The sequence below is a fragment of the Hydractinia symbiolongicarpus genome, chromosome 15 (genome assembly GCF_029227915.1).
Source record: "Hydractinia symbiolongicarpus strain clone_291-10 chromosome 15, HSymV2.1, whole genome shotgun sequence".
In the NCBI taxonomy this organism is placed as follows: Eukaryota; Metazoa; Cnidaria; class Hydrozoa; order Anthoathecata; family Hydractiniidae; genus Hydractinia; species Hydractinia symbiolongicarpus.
Window position 1 is genome coordinate 4,471,335 of NC_079889.1, and position 21,104 is coordinate 4,492,438.

General features: G+C 37.5%; 1 protein-coding gene across 1 annotated transcript; it reads right to left on the reverse strand.

The window, feature by feature from the left end:
• Nucleotides 1–1,822: 1,822 nt before the first annotated feature.
• On the reverse strand, nt 1,823–4,106 carry LOC130628997 (uncharacterized). The gene is made up of 2 exons (XM_057442079.1): nt 3,984–4,106; nt 1,823–3,907 (listed from the first exon to the last, which is right to left on the reverse strand). The coding sequence occupies exons 1-2, from the start codon at nt 4,104–4,106 to the stop codon at nt 2,048–2,050; spliced, it is 1,983 nt and encodes a 660-aa protein (XP_057298062.1). The 3' UTR covers nt 1,823–2,047.
• Between the last annotated feature and the right edge of the window lie 16,998 nt (nt 4,107–21,104).

A 21,104-nucleotide genomic window follows, 5' to 3' on the forward strand; every position in this document is an offset into this window, starting at 1 on the left:
AAGTCTGGAGGACAAGCTTAAAAAGCGTAACGAAAGAAGAGATTTTGAGATTGAAACACACAGTATACTATCTGATAAAATATACCCCCAGCTGATGGCTATCAAAGAAACGTTGATGAAAATCGCTGGGGATAGTAACACCCTACTTGAAAAATTGAAGATATTTTTCAAGGAACAGGGTCTGACTATAGCTAGTATAGTTTCTGCTATCGGTATACTGGTTTCCACCATTGTACTTGCCGTCATAGGAGGAGGGGATGCAGAGGCAGGTGCTGCGGGGAGGGGGGAAGTGCCGCGGGGGGTGGTGAAAAAGGGTTCGTACAAAAGCAACTTGAGAGGCCTGGAAACTTTCTCAAATATCTGGCACTTAAGGCAAACGCTGGATTACCCGGGATTATCGGTACGGTAGTCTCCTTCTTTCTTAGGGTAGCGTCAACTATCGTGAAGTATGCAGCTAAGTATCTGTATATGGCCATTGCAGCCGCTGCCAGCTTTGTCGTGCTATATATCAGGAAATAGACCTATTTTTGAGCCAGATGTAAGCGATTATTAAGCCTACTTCTATCGTGATAAATGTGGCCTTGGTATCCTCGTGTTGATGTGTAGGTTGTTCGGGTATAGGAGTATGTTTTGGAGACGTAGCATGTTTGGGAGATATGGATGGTATAGCCTGTATAGTATGATCGGGAGTATGTATAGGAGGTATAGGAGGTTTAGTATGCTTTGCAGTATGCTTGAGGGGTGCGGCAGCCGCATGCCTCACAATCGGCTTGTTGTTCAAATTAAGCTAGATACCAATTACTACATTGGCTGTCGCATCAAAAATGTTGTTGTTATACCCTACAATTTTGCCTATGCGCAAGTTCATGTCGGAAGGCAGCATATATACACCATGCATTAAAGGGGAAGTTCGGTCAAAAAAAAAAAATTTATTTTATTTTATAATTCCATGTATTTATACTTATAAAAACAAAAAAACTTTACTTCATTAAACTTGGAGTTTCGGAAATGTCTCTAATGTTGACACAAACTTCTCGAAAATGCTCCGTTTTTGAAAAAGCGCGTCAGAAAAAAAAAAGCTGGGTTCTAACTCAAGTATGACGTTTTATAGTTCAAAACATTGCATCGCGTGAAAGAGTCACAACACAGGCTACACGATTTGCTAGAAGAATCTACTTCTTTCCTGCTATATTTCTTTTCAAATCTGTAACAAATTACTTCTTTGAAAATACAGTGTTAGTTTTGTAAGCAATGGATCAAATTCGAAGCGATTCAAGTTCTAACGAAGATGAAAACGATGACATACCTCATTTATCCACTCTCAGACCCTTTAAATTTGAACCAGAATTTTCTTTGGAAGAACTGAATAAATTAGGAACGTGTAGTTCCGAGAGTGATGAGGAAGAAGATGAAGTTTCAAGGATCGGCAATAATAACTGGTGCCAATGCGGTGGTCACTGTAGAGCGATGGAGTCGTACAGTGAAAGCTTGTGTTGCAGGGATACAAATGAAATTCCTGACCATCATTTTGAAGGTAAAATAAACAAAAAATTTAGCCAAGCATAATTTTCTTTTTCGTGTTTAAAACAATAACAAAACTCTACATATTCCCTTTAAATATTGGTCTTCGCGTTGATAAAAAAAAATATGCCTACGAACACGACAACTGACGCAAAACTTCTTTCAAAATATTTTGCCTAACATGAGTTTTTTCTCAAAAACATTTAACTCTCCTTCGCACATATTTTATTCGTTATCATTCGCTACTGCCAAAACAATCTCACAAAAAAAACACAACGGTGGTTGTTTTATTTTATTCAGCTTTACAAATCGAATGAGAACGTGCGCTCAAAAATCAAAACTTGAGACGGGGGTCATTTTTTAAGATTTTCTTTTTAGGAAAACAATGTATAACTGAAGCCGAAACTTTTGGGATGGTTTGTCTATGTAAACCAGTACTAACCACTGCACTTCCGATTCTGAATAAAAGAACCAACTTCAACCTTAGAGCTAAAGAGGGGATTGAATACTAATAAAAAAAAAATTATTACAATGTAAACCTTGTTTTCATATTTTCAATGGCTTCTTTTTTATCTGGTTTCTCTCTTGGCGCTATATAATTTGGAACATCGGCGACTTTGGGAGCTGCGTACCCTTCTTTAGTTGTAACCAAATACTTAACTTCACTTACAATATCCTCTACGTACGACCTTTGCTTTTCCGTGTAAACTTTTTTGATAACCCAGGAGTCTGTAATCCTCGAGTATTGTTGCTTATAGCGATGCTCTCCAGACGATGTTTGTGCGTGGGAGGAGCTAGCTCCAGCATTAAAGTCAAGAACGGCGAGTTGTGACCTAGCAATCATTCCTGCAAAGCTAAAGTGTAACCTCTTTGGGCAATATTTGTTGTAGAGTGAGTGGTAAACTTCCAAATTTCCTGTGTGTTTGAACTCGACGAAGTACTTTAAATCACGCAACAAAGACTTAGCCCGAACTACAGATTCAAGGGCTTTATAAGCAGGCGTTCCTTCCATCAACCATTTTTTTGATCGCTGTTCTAATTTAGAGAGTTTAGAGTGTTCACATTTGTGATATATTTTGTTGCTTTCCCATTTGTGTTTGTTCTTTACATGACACAACAAACTCAGCCATTTCTCCCGTAACTCCACCACGTTACCATTACAAGAGGCGCAACACCACCAGAAATGATTTATGACAGCTTTTACCCAAGGAAGTAAATCTTTAGCAGTTGTTTTCTTGGCACATTTGACCAACTTTCTTTTAATGTTTTTCCCCATATGCCATACGTCAAAATGGTGCTTAATATCCTTCCGTTCTTCTCGCATGTACTTCCGGATTTGAACGTGCCTGTCAGTTGCAATGCCTTCAATTGACAGTTGATTTTCTAACAAACGATTAAGAACAACAATCAACCCTTGTTTTTCCATACGCGACGAATTCCCAACTTGGCCGACATGAACTACATGAAAGTCAACTATTTCATTTGATTTTGAATTAAGTAACGTGTAAGTTCCGTACTTTGCACTGTAACCTGGTGAATCACACCTGCCATCGCCTGCTAAGTCTAGTGCCTCATTGCTTTCTAGGTAAGACTGAAATCGCAATTCTCGATGAGTGGAATATATTTTGTGAATCGCTTGGAATATGTACTTTTTTTGTATTTCGTAAAAGGTGGTTTTGGACAAAAAATGTATTTTTGCGATTTGCATCATTTCTTTAACGCGTTGGTATGTGTTACCGGAAATTAAAATGGCTGAGGAAAGCAATAAATTTCCCCACGGTCGCTTACTCACCAGTGGTTGCGATGACCATTGGTGAGCATGATGGTCACTGCACAACAAATGTACGATTAGTTGAGTCCCTTTAACTGCAATTTTATTCAGTTCAGCTGGCTTAAAACAGGTGAAACAAAATCGTAGCAGAGGTAGAAGACAAGACCAAAAAACGATAAAACACGTGCCGTTTAGGTCGGGGATGTCCGCATCGAAGTCGTTATCATTCTCACTATCTGACAGATTTTCCAAATTGAACGATTCGTCTTGACTTTTCTCATTATTACTAATTGCTTCTTCCTCGTATTCTGAAAATTCTTCTATGACAGACATCGATACTTCTACATCGGGCGAGAAAGAAAAATCGGTATTACAACATTTGTCCTTCTTTTTTTTTGGTGTTGGAATCTTCACTTTTATTGGAGCAACTTGGATTCCAACCTTTTCATGACTCACATACAGTGATGATTGACATTGAACGCCGCGTGTCTTAGTGCACTTGACAGCATTGACAGCTTTATCAACGCCATTTGTTTCAGTCTGGGTTCCCATTTCTTGTTTATTTTCAGGTTGTGTAGTATCACTTGCTTCTGTTTCCAGCATAGAATCAATTAGCTAGAAGATAACCAAACAAAATTTCATTTTAAAACAAACCCTCTGTATTGCAAAAACATATAGACACTTATTATACCTGTCGTTTCTGACGGTCTTCGATTCTTTTTTCTGTTCTTTTACGTTTCTCAGGCTGTTTTGTAAAATTAAACAAGGTCGGAACAGCACCATCTTTTAATTTCTTCCGCGGTGGAGAACCCATTAGTTCAGCCTAGAAATTTAAAAATAATAGATTTCCATTACCCCCGTCTTACGAAAGCACATGTTCTTGAAGGATTTTTCGATGTTAAAAAAACATTCAGCACTGAGGGAAAGAAAATGCGAACATGCGAAGAAAATATAATGATTTTTTTTGACATGGTTTTCTTTTGGAAATGGCTGTAATAAATGAAACTGTGTTGAATTTTTCTAAATACGAGAAAGACAAATGTTTGGCTGTTTGGTGAAACATAGGTAACGAAAAGACTTACTTGTAAATCTCTTTCGAAGCACTCTGGTTCAAAATGATGAGAACAAATATAAAACCCAGAGTCTTTCGGCAAGGTACCACTTCTTTTTATATTGTGTAGCCATTTATTCCGAAGCTCTTTATCTTTTTTCGCACTAGGAATGTGATAAAATACTACCCGGATTTTTCTTTCGTTGTTATCTTCGTCTTTTGTCGTAAGCTTTTCGTTATCTACCTCCTTATTTTCCTCGCTTCCCTTACCCTTTTCTGTCTTTTTATTATTGCTACTTCGATTTGTACAGCCGATGGCAGCACAGTTTGGCATATTGAAATAATAAAATGCATAAACAAAACGCTTCTTCGTGTGATTACACCTAATCCCCAACACCGAACTTCGCTTTTTGAACTATAAAACGTCATAATTCAAACTCGACCCAGCCTTCGTAAAAACGTAAAGGGGTCAGTCTACGGAGGTGTTTTTACGCGTGGTTAACACAGATTATTTCAAAAAAATAAGGGTTTCGTTTAAAAAGAATTATCGTATTCTTTTTTTTTCTTTTATGACTATTGATTATGAAAATATAATTTTTGACCGAACTTCCCCTTTAAGGCAAAATTCACGGGCGTCAGGGCATATTGGAGTACTTTTTTGAACTCGGTGATATCACCTTGATATCATGCCTCGCTGTATAATTGTCCGCACCGGAGCCGATTAAGGATGCCTTAGCCCCTAACTGGGACCCCAGTAACAGCATTACGTAAACCCTGATACTCTCGCTAAGCTTGGTCAACCCTTCCGATGTCAAACACTGACTTGTCGGCATGATAAATTTTGCCCAGTCCCCATCAACCTGGGGCCACCATCTACCATTAGTGAGTGACGACATAACAGCCTTAAATTTATACAAGGCATTAGAATCCGCACTGTATTCGCGGCATACCTGCGCATACCCGGAGGTGGAGTAGGGATTCTTGCATTGTTCAAAACCATCGTAAAAAGGCATGGGGACTTTCATTCTTGCCAGGATACGACGCATGTGGTAATAGACATGGAATTTAAAGATGGAGTTGATAAGTGGCACGGAGTCCGTCATGTGCTTGGTACAGATGCCTTATGCCGTTGTTGCGCAATTGGTAGCAAAATTAACCTGGATATTCCAGTAGTCCAAGGCCTCCTGCCCTTTCCAATTTACATTAACAGGGTCATTGAGGTAAGTTGTTGGAACCTTGATGGCATACTTCGTGAACTCTGGAAATATCACAGAGATATAGGACTCTGTACTCACGTAGAGGTACCGGTGCACCAAATTTGTAGCTCCTATCCCTAATTCGGATGTAATTACCCCAATACCAAGCAATCCATGGTCGCAGAAGCGTACCCATGTGTTATGCATTTTAAATTTTTTCGCTAGCCTATTCCGCTCCTTTATTTCATCCTTTTATTTCCTCAATCTTTTTGAGTCTGAAGACCTGTCCTTCATTCTGCTTACAGTCCTTAGTTTAGTATATTTTATAGGCCTTATAGGACCTATGAAATATATGTTTTTAATCCTTTAATTCTTTATACCCGCATTCTGTGATGTGTACCTGAGGGTAGTAGTTTTTACCTTGCACATATACCGATGAAATGGATAGAACAGCACTAACTTGGCAGGGTTCATCGTAGGGTACCGGCATACCATAGAATTTAGTGGTAATTGCATCCTTGTGGTACGGGAGTTTGGCGTTCACATATCGGTCCTTTTTCACAGGCTCCGTTGTCAACTGCTCGGAGATCAGCTCTTCGACCTTTAACCATATTTGACAATATTTCGCAACCCAATCAGAGTACTCTTCAAAATCTAGACTCAATGCCGGTACTGCATTGGCGTTATACCGGGTCACCCCATGCGCGGAACAGATTTTTAGTGTCTTCACCCTTAGAGCTACCACGAGGTCTCGTGTATGGTATCCTATAATGTACCTCTGGTCCTTCCCCCCGTTGGCGGGCATGGGATCCGACACTGTCAGGTAGTCCACGTTGATATCATTAATACCCGTAAAGGTAGTCGCAAAATTGTAGCATGGTTTTGAGTTGACAGGTTCATTTTCAAATCGGAGCATCTTCTTTATTGTATATTTCGAACGACGTCAGAGAATTGCATCTCATTGTACATGGGCAACCACCCCCATTATATGTGGTATATTCATGGTAGCAGTACCAGCACAACATTTTACCCTTTATCAGAAAACCGACGCCCGCAGGTACATTTATCGTACGCATTGAGTACCCTTTCACAGTCGTTGCAATACTCCATTTATTTATCACTGCTACAAGGACGATAATCCTCTAGGTCATTAAAACGCTACCACAAGTCTTGAATTCTCTGCTTGTTATACTTCTTCCTCTCCTCCTTTTGTACGCATGCCAGGGTTACAAGTGGTAGGGATAGACCATAAAGATCATACTTTTCAAACTATATTGGCAGTTGATACACATTTATTATATACGTCACACATCTTCGAGCACCTGGGGATACTTTTCAACAACTTTATTGCACATGTCCTGTGTTTTGAACCTACCCGGTATAAGCCTGAGCGCAAGGGGATCTTTTTCAACAACCTCATTACACATGTCCTGCGTCTTGAACGGGTTGGTACGTACTTCAGCAGCCGGGGATCTTTTTCAACAACTTTGTTGCACATGTCCCGCGTCTTGAGATGATCCGGCACATGCCTGAATAGCCATGGCTCCTTTTCAATAGCCTTGTTGCACATGTCTTGGGTCTTGAAACTCATTTATTTATAGTGTTATTTTACAACACTTGTTGTATAATAATAGCGTGGCTTTACTGCGCATGCGTTGATTTTTGATGAATATTAGTATCATTACGAAATTTCCCCTGTATGCCCGTTGAATCTTTTATTCTACCTTGATGATGTTATCACCTTGTAGTGAATAATAGATACTCTTACTCAACGCTGCATGATAGGGAATTTACTCCACTAGGCATGACTAAGCTTGGCACTGCATTGCACGCAAGCGACTGCGCTAGAACATACATTTTATATTCTCTGAACAGACATTTCGTGAAGTCAAATCAATACGAAAAAATCAGTCAAGAAAAGGATGGAATTCTCCTCTACTCTGGAAGAATTCTTCCGATAGATGTAGTTACGATTGTTGGACAAGCAACAAAAGTTATGAAGGACCTGTCATCAACAAAATTTTGTGTCCTAGTAGTCGACCGGCATTCACCAATAGCATACAGTGTTGCAAACGATATTCAATGGCATGACAAAACTGTAGGTCATTCAGGGGTCGAGACAGCATGGAAATATATATTGAAGCAGATTTGCATCATTGAAGGAACATCATTGGTAAAAAATGTGAAAACTGCTTGCGCAAGATGCAGGTACTTGGAGAAAAGAACATTGAAAGTGGTATTGGACGTGTATCAAGACCCAATTTAACCATTTGTACCTGTGTTTTATATTACTCAGCTTGATCTCTCAGGTCCATTCCTTTCATACTCGAGATGTATCATCGCTAACCACTGTCAAAATATAGTTGATAGTTTTTTGCTGTACAGCAACGTCAACGGTTAAAATCAAGGTGATGGAAGATTACAGCACTTCTGCATTTCTACAAGCCTTCACAAGACTTGCATGTGAAGTCGGTTATCCAAAAGTACTTCTTTCAGATGAAGGCAGTCAGTTAGTGAAAGGTTGCGAATCAATGCGAATGAATTTTGTCAAAATAAAATAAAATAAGACGAGTTCTTGTTAAATATTGGAATAACAATGAAAAACGTTGATCGTGAAACCCATCTTTTAGTTAGAAACTTGGTTTTTATTCATCGAATTGACAAATTGAATTCGTACGAGGAACTATACAAAGCTGCACAGCATTCTGATTTCAAGTTTCACAACGACTCAAGTTGTTGTTCAAAATAAGTCTTTATGTTTTTTCTGCCATGTTTGTTCATACACCGTGTGTCATACGCAGTGATAACAAAATAGAACGCAACAAGGCTAATACACACAAAAAGAAGTACTGGGAACGTAGTTTGGCTATTTCGATTGTTTAATTATGACAACAGTCACAGTTTCTTCGTTCGTAATTGCTAGCTCTCTGAAACATCGTACCTTGATTCTTAGTCTAGAATTCGCAGTGATGAAAAATATAAAAAGCCCCTGAACCTGGTTCTACGACAAGATAGTTCGAAACGTGCCTTGGAAACGAGATTAAGCAGCACGGTCGATGAACCTTGTCCCCATGGCTTGTTAGGTTTTCATATTGCAACGGAACCTGGAACCGTCCTACTTGTCTGTGAATTAAAACTATCTCCCTCTACCGACACGGTGCCCTTTTATCTCTTAAAAAAGCGATCCCCTTTCCTTCTCCCCCTAATTTCTGCTTCAAATAAAGATCTGAATCCAATTAATTGTACAGTTCGGAAACCCCTCCATAGCCTCCGGTATAGAGATGTGTCTACTATGTAAAGGTTCAGCCTAAATTGGCTTATGTTACCTTAAAAACCTGTTCTCGGGTGTTTAGATAAACTGAAGTCGACTCAAATACACCCAAGATCTTTACAAGAAACGTTTTGCTTAGTCAAAGAAATGTAATATTTTAAACATTGTCTGTCAAGCAAAATATAGACAAATTCCTTAAACGAATTATTTTATATCCATTTTTGGATATGTCCGCTATAAAGAGGTAGTGACCTCTTTATAGCGGACATATCTAAGAGGTAATAGGAATTGGGACAATAAAATTGTTATATATCAAAAAAGCACTTGTAGTTTCACAAAGATCACTCTTCTAAAACTCCCTATTTACATTCTACTAACATACTATGACGTACAGCACAAACACGACATAACAGGAATGATGTCCGCTATGGAGACATGTCTGTTTGCAATTTTCGTTATGAGAGTTAGACCGCCATTTCATCCGTCATTAGAAAAGTGTTTTTTTGTAGAATGGTGTCCACTGTAAAGTATGTTTGCTATAAGAAGAAGGTTTAACTGCAAGCATCGGGTGTGTTTCAGTTCTAAATTACAATTTTGTAAAAACAAAGGACTTTTGCCGTAAATTTGTAGAAGCTGTAACATAAACATTATTATTGATAGAGTGTAAAGACCGGTGATGATTGGCAAACTTAGGGATCCTGAAATGAAAACTCACCGTTATAGTAATGTGCTTGTGAAAATAGTTTGCCAGTTTCTGCCTCGCTTTCAGTGCTCTTTTTTCTTTCTGACAATGTCGAATGGGTTGTTGCTCGGATGTTGCCAGATTTTCGATCTGAGCCGAGGGGTAAGGTGTTATCAGGGGGCTGGAGACTTTGATTTTTTACTATGCGCAAATTCTTCACACAATCGCGAAATAGAAAGCATTCGATTCTGCAAAGCACGTGTAGGCCTGTCTTGCGTTTTTTGTTATTTTTTTTTAATTTACTTAGCTACTTCCTGCTATTATTTGATGTTTGTGTTGTTTTAAAAAAATTTAAAACATAGCACGTCTAACCTACTGCGAAACTAGTGGTAGTGAGTAGGTAGCAACAACGCTTGTAGCTTATGTAGTAGCTTATGTGTGGAAGCAAGTTTTTGTAGTAGCTTTCCTGCCAGGCAGTATGTTAGTAATGTGCGCAAAGTAGCTCTAGCTACTACAATTCAGTTACACTGACTATATGCACTTGCCATTGATGATTAGAGGTCCAATTGGGGCAAACTATTTCTCGTGAATGTGCACATAGGATGTGCAACGATGAAGATTAATCTATAGCTAGCTGTAGCTATATAATATATACTATTTTTGCATTTCCGGAACATATGTTTACAAAGTACCAAATATGTGTGCGCATTCTGATAGGACTGTTTATTAATCAAAAACCTTTAAGAATGTAAGAAAAATCAGGGTCAAGATTGTCTCAGAGGGATTTAGCTACAATAAAGTGAGACAATTGTGAATATATTCAAATATTTATAACCTCTTGCTGTTTCTGCCAATATTAGGCTTCATCAGCATGACTAGGTGAATCAAATAATAACACCAACCATGAACAGCACAATAAAACACAAACAACACAAACAATAAGAGTAATCAAAAAGAAAAGGCAACCATGTCTTGGGGGTACAGTTGTTGATTGCTTCTTCTTAAACTGCCTCCTCAGGAGAAAAGTCATGAAATCTGAATAAACTTTTCTCGGATATAAAAATATTTTCCTTTTGATTTTAACAAAAGCATTATGACCTACCAATACCTACAAGGCGTGCAAACAAACCGTACCTAGCTCTTGTTGAGGTCCCGTGCTTAGCTCTTGTGGACGTCCCGTACTTAGCTCTTGTTGACGTCCCGTACTTAGCTCTCGTTGATGTCGGGCGTATCTAAAAGCTCCGGTCTTGGCGCGCTAAGTCGAAGAAAGAAAAAAGATGACTAAAGCTTGAAGAGCTCCTGCTTTGACAGCTAAGTCCTTTTTGATTTATTATATATTGTACTACCTTCTTTACTTCATTTATATCTTTTTCATTTCTTTAATTTGTTGTTTTTGTTCGATTTTAAATTATTGTTTTTGTTAAAAAATTGTTTTTATCCCAGTCAGTTTTTTATCCATCTGTCATCTAATATGGTAACTTTGTTGTGTTGTGGGTTCCTGCTTCTCCTTCTGTGTAACATTGTAACAGGCCTTGCCATGAGCAAATACAGTACAGTCTGAATGTAATCTACCGTGGACGTGAAACTCGCATGAATAGTTACACAGCTTTTGTTTTTTTAAGAAAATAATTGCCTCGCTGATAAACAATGACCCCACGCGATCAATTGTTTAATCACAATATGTTGCAAGATCAATTTTAGCAATCTATTTTGTGCGAACTCTCAACGCTCAAGGGATTTTTTTTATAACAAAAGACAAACGACTGCCGTCCTCCACGTCCGCCACATTTCCAGTTTGGTCGGACATGTCCGTAGCTCGTTTCAAACTTTCGTCAGTTAAAACGTCCCATAGATTTCCGTCTTGGTTGGACACTTTTAGATCTCAGAAATATTGAATAGTCCTGGTCCTTTAAATCCACAAGCAAGCCTATTCATAGCCAACCTGACCATGCTAGCTAATTCACCGACTCCTGACTTAGTTAAAAGAACTACGTAGACATAAATCTCTTTTGCCCGGCCCCTTCGTCGTTGGTAACCAGGTCTTACATAAGAAATCCAGCCATGCGGTTCTTAACTAATGCGGAGGTGAACGCTGATAGAGCACGAATGACGCAAGTCTGCAAAACTGCACTTACAGCGGAACAGACAATTTATCATGAATTTAATTGTAGATAATTTCTTCATTTGAAACCATAGCAGGTCCAAATTTAATGTATGCCGCAACTGCTATTCAAACTGTTAAATAATTCTTACCTTGATGAGGTAACTTGAAGGCTTCACCAGTCTCTATTGTATTGTTTACTGAAAGATAACAACAGAATTAACACAAATCGCAATATCAACATTGCCACCAGTAACACAATTTTAAAGCCAACGCAAATAGAATATCAAATTGCATGCTACAACTGTTTGTCACAATCAACATGACAAACAAATTAAAATCATCAAAAAAAAAAACACAACGGTAATCACTACAATTAATTATTGTAGAGATATTTTGGATGTCTCCAAAACCTCAAGCAACTTGTTCGGAGACGCTCCATGTTTTGTCAAGCAGTCAGCTAATTGGTGTTTTCCTTCAACCCACTTGACAGTAATCTCATCTTGTTCCACCATCTGCCTCAATCTGGCTATATCGCAGTCTCAAATCCTTTGTGACATTTGTTGTTTTCAAGGTTTCAAATAATGACTTGTTGTCGATAATACAAGTGATCTTTGGAACCTTCGTCAACTTGCAGATTTGCTGTATGACATTGGCCAAATAAAAACTAGCATCAGCTCCTTCACTCAGGGCAAGTGTTTCCGAAGCAATTGGGCTTTTGGCTTTAAGCAATTACCCTTTGTAGTTTCTTTGATTGCCAGCAGATTGGTATAACTTCACTTAGGTGTTTCACAAATATGATGAATGCACCTTGTGATGATCCACACTTCATACTGGCATGAGTTGCATCTGTGTAGCAAATAATTTCACAATTTTTCATATTTGCAATTTTGGCAATGGTTATTGCAACATGCTTGCTCTTAATTTTTCGAATAATCTTGTTGGCATCTTTCAAATTTTGAACTGTAGGTTCCTTGCCATAATTAGACGTTTGGCAACTATCATAAGCCACATCAGGGCGGGTTTGTCCGGCCACCCAAGCAATTTGCCCACTCAACGATCTCAGCATGGTCTTTTCCTTGCTAGTCAATTTTCGTTCATTGTTAACATCATTTTCAATATTAACAGTTATCAAAGACTCTATATAGCTCACTTGATTAATCTTAATTTTGCTTTTAAATTGATCCACATCTAAACCTAGATACTTGAAGGTTGAGCTCGATTGTGTACTGATTTTGAATGTTTCGAAAAGTTTAGCAATAACATCTTTGTGGAAAGCTGGACTACCACCATACACAAAGTCATCAACATGGCAAAAAAGAATTCCAGTGATTTGCTTTTTTATAAGTGCCACTTCTTTTGGGTTGTGCTGAGAGAACTCTTGCACGATACCACCTTCCATTTAGATTGTATTTGATGTATGATTTTGCTTTTGGTTTCGATTCAACTTTCTTGGATTCTGTAGATGGTCTTCTGAAAATGTCACTTGTACAACCACTACCTTCGTCTTCTTCAGTTTTATTATTGTTATGAGTATCCCTGTTTTCTTCAACTTCATTTTCACTTGTGCCAGAATCTTCTTGGTCATTTTCATCTACATTTCTAGCTTGTTCTTGATGATATTGCTCTACATTTTCAGAATCATCATAAACATCTATCACATTCTTATCAGCTGTGTCATCATCATCATCATTATCATAATCATCACCATCACAATCACCATCACCATCATCATCATTATCACAATCATTGACACTATCGTTCATATCATACAACTTATTCAAAAGGCCTTCCTTCCTCTTGACGTGATCTTACTTGAATTCACTAACTTTATAATTTTGGCTATGTTTCATCAACTGACATGGATGCACTCGGTAAAAGTTACCACCATGTCTGACAAGCACCATTTGACCATCTTGTCCCAAAACCACACCTGGACCTCTCCAACCCTTGGTGTTTTTGCACTTGTAGAAGACTTTTTCCCTATTCAAATACGTTCCATCAGAATATGTTCTAACATTATGTCTAAGCGCTCTTTTAATTCCCTCACTGGATTGCTTTAATGAAATCCTCCCTTGCCTTATGCAGAGCAGATAGATTTTTTCTCACTATTTCACTTGACGTAGTTGGCTCTAATGCTGGTAAATGATCTGTCAGAATAGTGAGTGTGTTCACATTATGGCCAAATACCAATTGGTTTGGGCTGTAGCCACCATGATTCTGTAAAGAATTCTTTGCGCTGATGGGCCATGCTAGTGCTACGTCTGGTTCACACTTTGTATCTTCAATTGTCTTGAACATGGTCTCTGCCAGAATTTTATTATGTCTTTCCACAATACCATTGCTGAAAGGAGATTCGCCTGCTGTTGTTTTTGTCTCAATATTGAGCTTTTCATTCATTTCTTGTAAAACCCCATTCGAAAATTCACCACCATTGTCAGTCAAGATTGTACTTGGTGATCCGAAGTATGCAATCCAAAATCTAAACACTCTACTGACAATGACATCTTTATGTTTCGATTTGATAAGACATCCAGCAGAGTAACGAGTTGCAGCATCAATGATATGTAAGATGTGTTGTTTGTTATGTTCATAAACTTTTAAATCCATACATATTACTTGATTAAAAGTGTTTGCCAGAGGTATACCCACAACTGGTCTACTGTATGGCCTTTTATATTTGTGACATATTTCACAATCATTGCAACATTTTTCGATGCATGACAAAAATTCCTTATCATACAAATTACTATCCTTTACAAGTTTGAGTAGCTTATCTTTGCCAGCATGAGCGAATTGGCGGTGCAGTTTCATAGCTTTCTTCATTTTCTCTGTCTTACTAATATTTTTCAAATTTTCTCCATGTAGAATGATTTTTGTTCCTTTTTGAGCATCAAGATCACAATGTGTTAGTGAAGTGCAATAGTGTCCTGTTGTGGTACATATTAAGTCAACTCTTTCCTTCCCAATTAGTCACTGGTAAAATCTAATTTCATACTGAGAGACTTCATGGTATTACGACTAATCAGTAGTGGTATTTTATTCTCTACAACGTCAACAGACAATTTATACTTTTTGCCACCTAGAATAACTGGTATTATTAGATTTCTTGTAGCTTTCACTTCCTTTCCATCACCAAATCTATATATAGAATCAGTACTATTTGAATCTACAGCATTTTTATCTGATTCAGAGAGAGTCGCAAGATATTCATCCATCCATTTCTCCCCAGCCACTGTCTTTGTACAGACAGAATCCAAGACACCTCTACCAAATATTGCCTTTGGTCTGGAGAGGCTGCAAAAAGGGTGATATGGATCTCATTTACATCTTGTTTCTTTTCTGTAGGTCTATTGTTCCATGATGAAACCTTTTTGCTCTTGATTTCTATGAGGACATTTGTTAGCAAAATGTCTTGTTGATTCACATTTATGGCACCTCATGAGTTTCCCATCCTTATCAACAGGATTCATTCTTGAACGTGTATTCCTTGACAAGCTGTCCTTGGTATCAGCATGAAGATTTCCATAAAAGCATTCCTGTTTCACAGGAAGAGCTCCCAAATGTGCAGCGTCTTCTGCTGTGTTCAGTTCTCCAAATATCTTCATAATTGTGTCCTTCGTATTCTTATACTTGAGTTCTGCACAAGTTGTACGAGCCAGTTTTTCATTTTCTTCAGACATATTCGCAGCTGTGAGAAGAAAATATGCCCTGACAGCTTCAGGCAATGCCATATCATATTTGGATATCTTATTGTAGAGCTTCTCAAACTGCACAATAAAATCAGGACATTTGTCACTATTCCTCTTATAGTCATAAAACTCTTTAAAAGCAATAAATGCTCTTGTGCTTTCATCTTTCAAATATATTGAATCTAGCTTAGATATAATCTTGCCCAAACCATCATCTGATCCAACTTCTGCAGGTGTCAGGTCGCGTACTGCCTCCCGTGCCCAACCAATCAGTGACAGGTATACAGCTGGACCTTGCTTTTTCTTTGGTAGTTCTGTAAACATCTGCCAGATGTTTACAGAACTACCGTACGACTTAAAAATAACTTTACTCAGATAGGAAACCCCACATTTACGCAATACAAAACCTTCATTCAAAAGTAGCCCACCCAACAACAACGAAATGAGTCGACTGGATAGGAGTTTCTGAAAGCCAGCTCACTCTTCAATTAAAATAATGGATTTATCAAAACTTAGGCCAAGCAGGCACAAGTATTTCTATTTGTTAATCCTCTTGTCAGGGGACATCTGCCTCAATCCAGGTCCTTAAAGTATCCCTGTTCTTCATGTTTAAAACCTGTGGCAAAAACACACAAAGCACTTTCTAGTGACGAGTGTGGATTATGGGCTCATAAAAATGTGAGCGTATTTCTGATAAAAAATATCAACAATTTATGAAGACTCCTGAAGTTAAACTGTTTTTCGGTTGCAATCCCTGTCTTTCTCGTAATTTGCCCTTTGCTAATGAGGAGTCATTTGGTGACGAAATTCCGACAACATCAATATTACTATTTATGCAAACTTTGATTTTGAGGCAATCAGAAATGGGAAGGGTTTTAAAATGGCCCATCTCAAAATTAATGGTCTGTCATCCAAACTAGACTATGTTAAACTTCTACTACATCAAACAAAACTTGATGTATTCTCCATCTGTGAAACCAAAATTGATGACACCATCACTGACAATCACGTTAAAATTGTTGGCTATGTTTTTTATAGGAATGGTCGGAATAGATGAGGTGGGGGTGCTCTGATTTTTGTCAATGAAAACTTGGATAGCCACCTTTTGAAACACCTGTACTTCGAAAATGTTGAATCACTATGGGTGAAAGTGTGCCTTAAAAAACTAAACCTATTTACCTGGAGGTAGTGATTTGCAGAATACCGAAAACCTGTATACTCATTTTAAACAGTGTTTTAATAAACTCCCAAAAGAAAAATAAGTTTTTATCTTGGGAGATTTTAACTGTAACATGCTTTCAAAATATGCTCTTCTTTCCTCCATAATAAAGGAATTATGGAGGAAAGAAGACTCTTTTCCTAAAACAACATATTGCGGAGCCAACTTGTGTTACTGAAAATAGTAGCACTCTTATAGACTTGATACTTTCTAACAGTCAGTTCTTGTATTTCTAAAACTGGTGTTATGGATTTAGGCATCAGTGATCACAATTTAGTTTATGTGATCAGAAAATTCAAAAGGCCAAAATTTGAACCTAAAACTATCAATGTTCGTAGCTACAAGAACTTCAGTGAGAAGGCTTTTCTGAAGGACCTCAGGAATTTAGAATGGTCATATTTTAATAATTATGATGACCTTGATGAAGCAAGCATGTGAGAAACTGAATAAAAATGTTAAAACAGTGGCTGACAAACATGCCTCCTTCGAAACACATAGATTTTCTGGCAGTGTTGAGGCATGGGTCACTGATGAATTAATAATAGCCATCAAAGAAAGAGACTTCTTAAAACGGAAAGCATCAAAAACAAAATCCATCATAGACTGGGAAGCTTTCAAACAAAAAAGGAACCAGGTGATAGGTCTCAAAATCGACTCAAAAACGAGTACTTTAATGACCAAAACAACTTTAAAAAAACCTAAAAAAAATGATTCCTGATAAGTCAGGCAATACTACCTCGATAAAACGTGTAGTCCAAAACGATGGTACGGAAACTTCTCACCCAAAAGAAATTTCCAACACATTCAATTCATTGTGTGTCATTGTTGGTGCCAAACTAGCCTCTAAATTTTCTTCTGACACTACTAATGTTAATCCACCTGTTAGCGGACACGATTTTCGGTGGGCTCGTATTGAGACTAAAAGCGTTGATAATAATTAGTTCACTAAAACTTAATAAAGCTACAGGCTTGGACAGAATTGGTTCACGACTGCTAAAAGCAGGTTCGTCAGTTTTAAGTATTTATTTATCAAGTCTTTTCAACAAATCTTTATTTACTTGTTATGTACCTAAATTTTTCAAGACTAAAAGGTTCTCACCTATTTTTGTGCTCATTGACCTTAAAAAAGCTTTTGACATTGTTGATCATAAAATTTTTTAAAAAAAACTATGGTGTTTTGGCATCAGAGATGCTCCCTTTGACTGGTTTGAGTCCTACTTAACGGGCCGAATGCAGTTGACTCTTGTAAACGACACAGGATCAGATCTGCTTCATGAAGTAGCTTTTGGGGTGCTGCAGGGATCTGTGTTGGGACCCCTGCTCTTTCTTTTGTATATTGATGACTTATTTGTCATCAATTCAAACTACCAGCTTCTATATGCAGATGATGCAACAATTATTTTGTCACATATAAAATTGGATACCCTTGTCTCCCAGGTCAAGTGAGAACTTTCGCAAGTCGACCTCTGGCTGAATAATAACAAAATGACTATTAATACGGACAAAACTGAAACAATCTTTTTCGGCAACCACAGCCAGTTAAAAGTTGAGAACAAAACTATCAACTATATTCCTTTGAAGAGGAGTGAAAAAGTTAAATGTCTTGGGGTAACATTTGATCAAAAAATGCAATGGGAAGAGCACATTAATGACGTATAAATAGAAAAATACTAATTAAATATTCTAAAATTAGAACCATTGCATCCTGTTTAACGCCTCACACAAAAAACCTTTTAGTTAATGCGCTTAACATCATTAATGTCATGCCATATTTCAACTACTGCTCCTCGGCATGGGCTTGTGCCACCCAAGGTAGATTTGGAAAACTAGAAAAACGATTAAAATGTGTCACTACCTTTCATGGGAAAGAGAGGGAATATTCAATGAATAATTTACTAATCAAAAACGATGCCATATTAGTTTTCAAACCCATGAATCACATTGCTCCTGATTACATGTGCTCAAAATTCCTTTTGACAAAAAACATTCATAATCATCAAACAAGAGGAGCTTCAAAAAACAGGTTCACACTTCCCTTGGTCAACACAGAATTTGGCAAAAAAGCCTTCCCATTTAGAGCTGCAAAAGTGTGGAATAATCTTCCAGACCAAGTGACCTGTGACTGAAGTCTGCTTTCGTTTAAGACTTCCGAATGTATTTGGCAAATTTTAATGGAGATCGCTTTTTAACTTTTTAATTTTTGTTTTTTATTCTTTTTTTTTTTCAATTTTCACAGATTATAAATGTTACTATGTTTGATTGAGCTGAGGCAGTCTAACGTTTATCATTTTTTGTTTCTTTTTTGTTCTAGTGACCCCCCAGTGGAAACAATCCACTAACTGGGTTTTTGTGATTTTCTGGGCTAGCCACTTTAAATATTTATTATTATTATTATTATTATTATTATTATTATTATTATTATTATTATTATTATTATTATTATTATTATTATTATTATTATTATTATTATTATTATTATTTTTAAGCTAAATTGTTTAGACAGTCTCCTGATAGATTGGATCTACAAATAATATATTTTGTCATGACCTTACACTCAACGAACTTTGTTTAATAGCCAGTCAAAGAGTTGTTCATTTTTATCACTGACCTTATCCAGATGTCAAGCTCATGCTTCTGATAACAACACAACTTATAATTGAGAAGGAACTCCTCCACAATGATGAAAGATCTGTTCAATGAGCTCATGTTACAAAAACAATTAGCTAATGAGCTATAGCTAGCTAACTAAATCTTTTTGTATTCATTTTCAATGGTCTGTTATGAAAAAGCTCTCCCTTTAACTAGCTTTTTGTAACTGATATACTAAAAACCTTCATAAAGAATTTAGGGTGTGGGAGAGTAAGAGCTTCTAGATATATAGATGCATGTGCATATTTTACATGGCTAGCCTCACAAATATCGAGGGATGCACCGCTCATTGTCAGCTACGCAAACCCATTTAGGGCCCGCGCTCTACTAGACAACTCCGGGCAACATCCAACAGCCCACACAGTGAGCCATCTGCCCAGTTCCCCTCACATGGCTGGGGTTAACCCGGGGCAATGGTAACATTCACTCGCCCATGTTGAATTGTCGTCAGGAAGAATCGAACCCCAGTCTTGATTACGAGAGCTATAACCACTAATCTACGACGCCACAACTCACCATAAAGCAGTGATTCCTTCATTTTTACACCTTATCAGCTGAAATGTTTGCTATATCTGCACATAAATTCTAATGCAAACTTTTGCTAACCAAAGGATAAAAATCTTAAGAGGGCAAAAAATTCCGAAAATGAACACTTTCTAAAAGCTCTTTTTACACTCCATGAAGAGATTCAACATTATCACACTTTAAATCAGCAAAAACCTGCACCAACATGTCTGCAGTAGCCATGATAGTACAAAAAGAATCCAAGCCAAAAGGCACTAGTCCTTGACTGATCTTGACGGATCCAAGTTAAAACTATATCCTAACAGGTTATGAGTAATCGCGTAGTACAGAACCTTAACTTACCACAACAGCTACAGGCCACATCTTGTTGTACTGTACATAGAGTGTAAATATCACGTCACATGCCCCTTAAGGGAAACAGGGAGGGTTTGGGTCATAGCTATTTGCATTTTGACTGACTGAGTGACTATAATTTGGAACCCTCCCAGTCTATACAGTGACGTCACAACTATGACGTCAACATTACCATAGGCAAAATGGATAGGGCTGTGAACCATGGCTTCTCGCCATAAAAAAATAGATTTTGAACAGATTCATTGACATGCCGGTCTACAACACAAGTATTGTCTAATTCCCTGGGAACGTCGAAATCATTCACTGGGCTTACATTGTTGTCAAATTTACACTCAGTCACACAACTTATCTGACTAACCGTGGATCCGCGTCTGGTATTGATACACACCTAGAGAATCAGTTGACCCTTGCAATGACATTCAATTACCTTATTCTGTGAAATAAGCAAGTCAAGAAATTAACGCGATTTCTCAAAATTTGTGTTAATTTAATGACTGTTAATTAAATGCAGGGTTAATTTAAAGACTGTTAATTTCATGACTCGTTAATTAAAATACTGTTAATTTGGTGACTTTTTTATAAAGCTTAAAAAACCTAAAAATACATTTTTTTTACAAATTTTCTACTATTTCCTCCTCATTGGACAATAGCTTAACGGTGTTCTCTTTTTCAGCGATCTTTTCTATAATAGCTTTTGTATAATCTTCATACTCTCATCCAAGTGGTATATTAACTGAAAGCACTTTTTCTTCCAAAATTTTTAAATTTTTAACATTTTCCTTCCAAATAATGAAAACTTTTATTTGAATTTCCAAACCGCCTTATAATAGAGGAGACCGCGATTTGACCGTTGCCACAATTTTTGCCTTGTGTGATATCGCATACTCTCAAATTCGCGTTAATTAAATGCATTTCTGAAAACAGCCTTGCTCAACCGCGTTATTAAATGCCTTTTTCAAAATAATTTCATTGAACTGCGTTAATTTCATGCCCGCTAATTTAATTCGCGTTACTTTCTTGACTCATTAATTTCATAGAATGAGGTAATTAGCCAAATTATTTCAATATGGTG

Bases quoted from the DNA above. Each gene is read 5' to 3' on its own strand.
- LOC130628997 (XM_057442079.1), bottom strand. From the start codon at position 4,106: ATGGGTTCTCCACCGCGGAAGAAATTAAAAGATGGTGCTGTTCCGACC. The intron at 3,908-3,983 runs GTATAATAAGTG...GTTATCTTCTAG, and splicing joins AAGACCGTCAGAAACGACAG to CTAATTGATTCTATGCTGGA.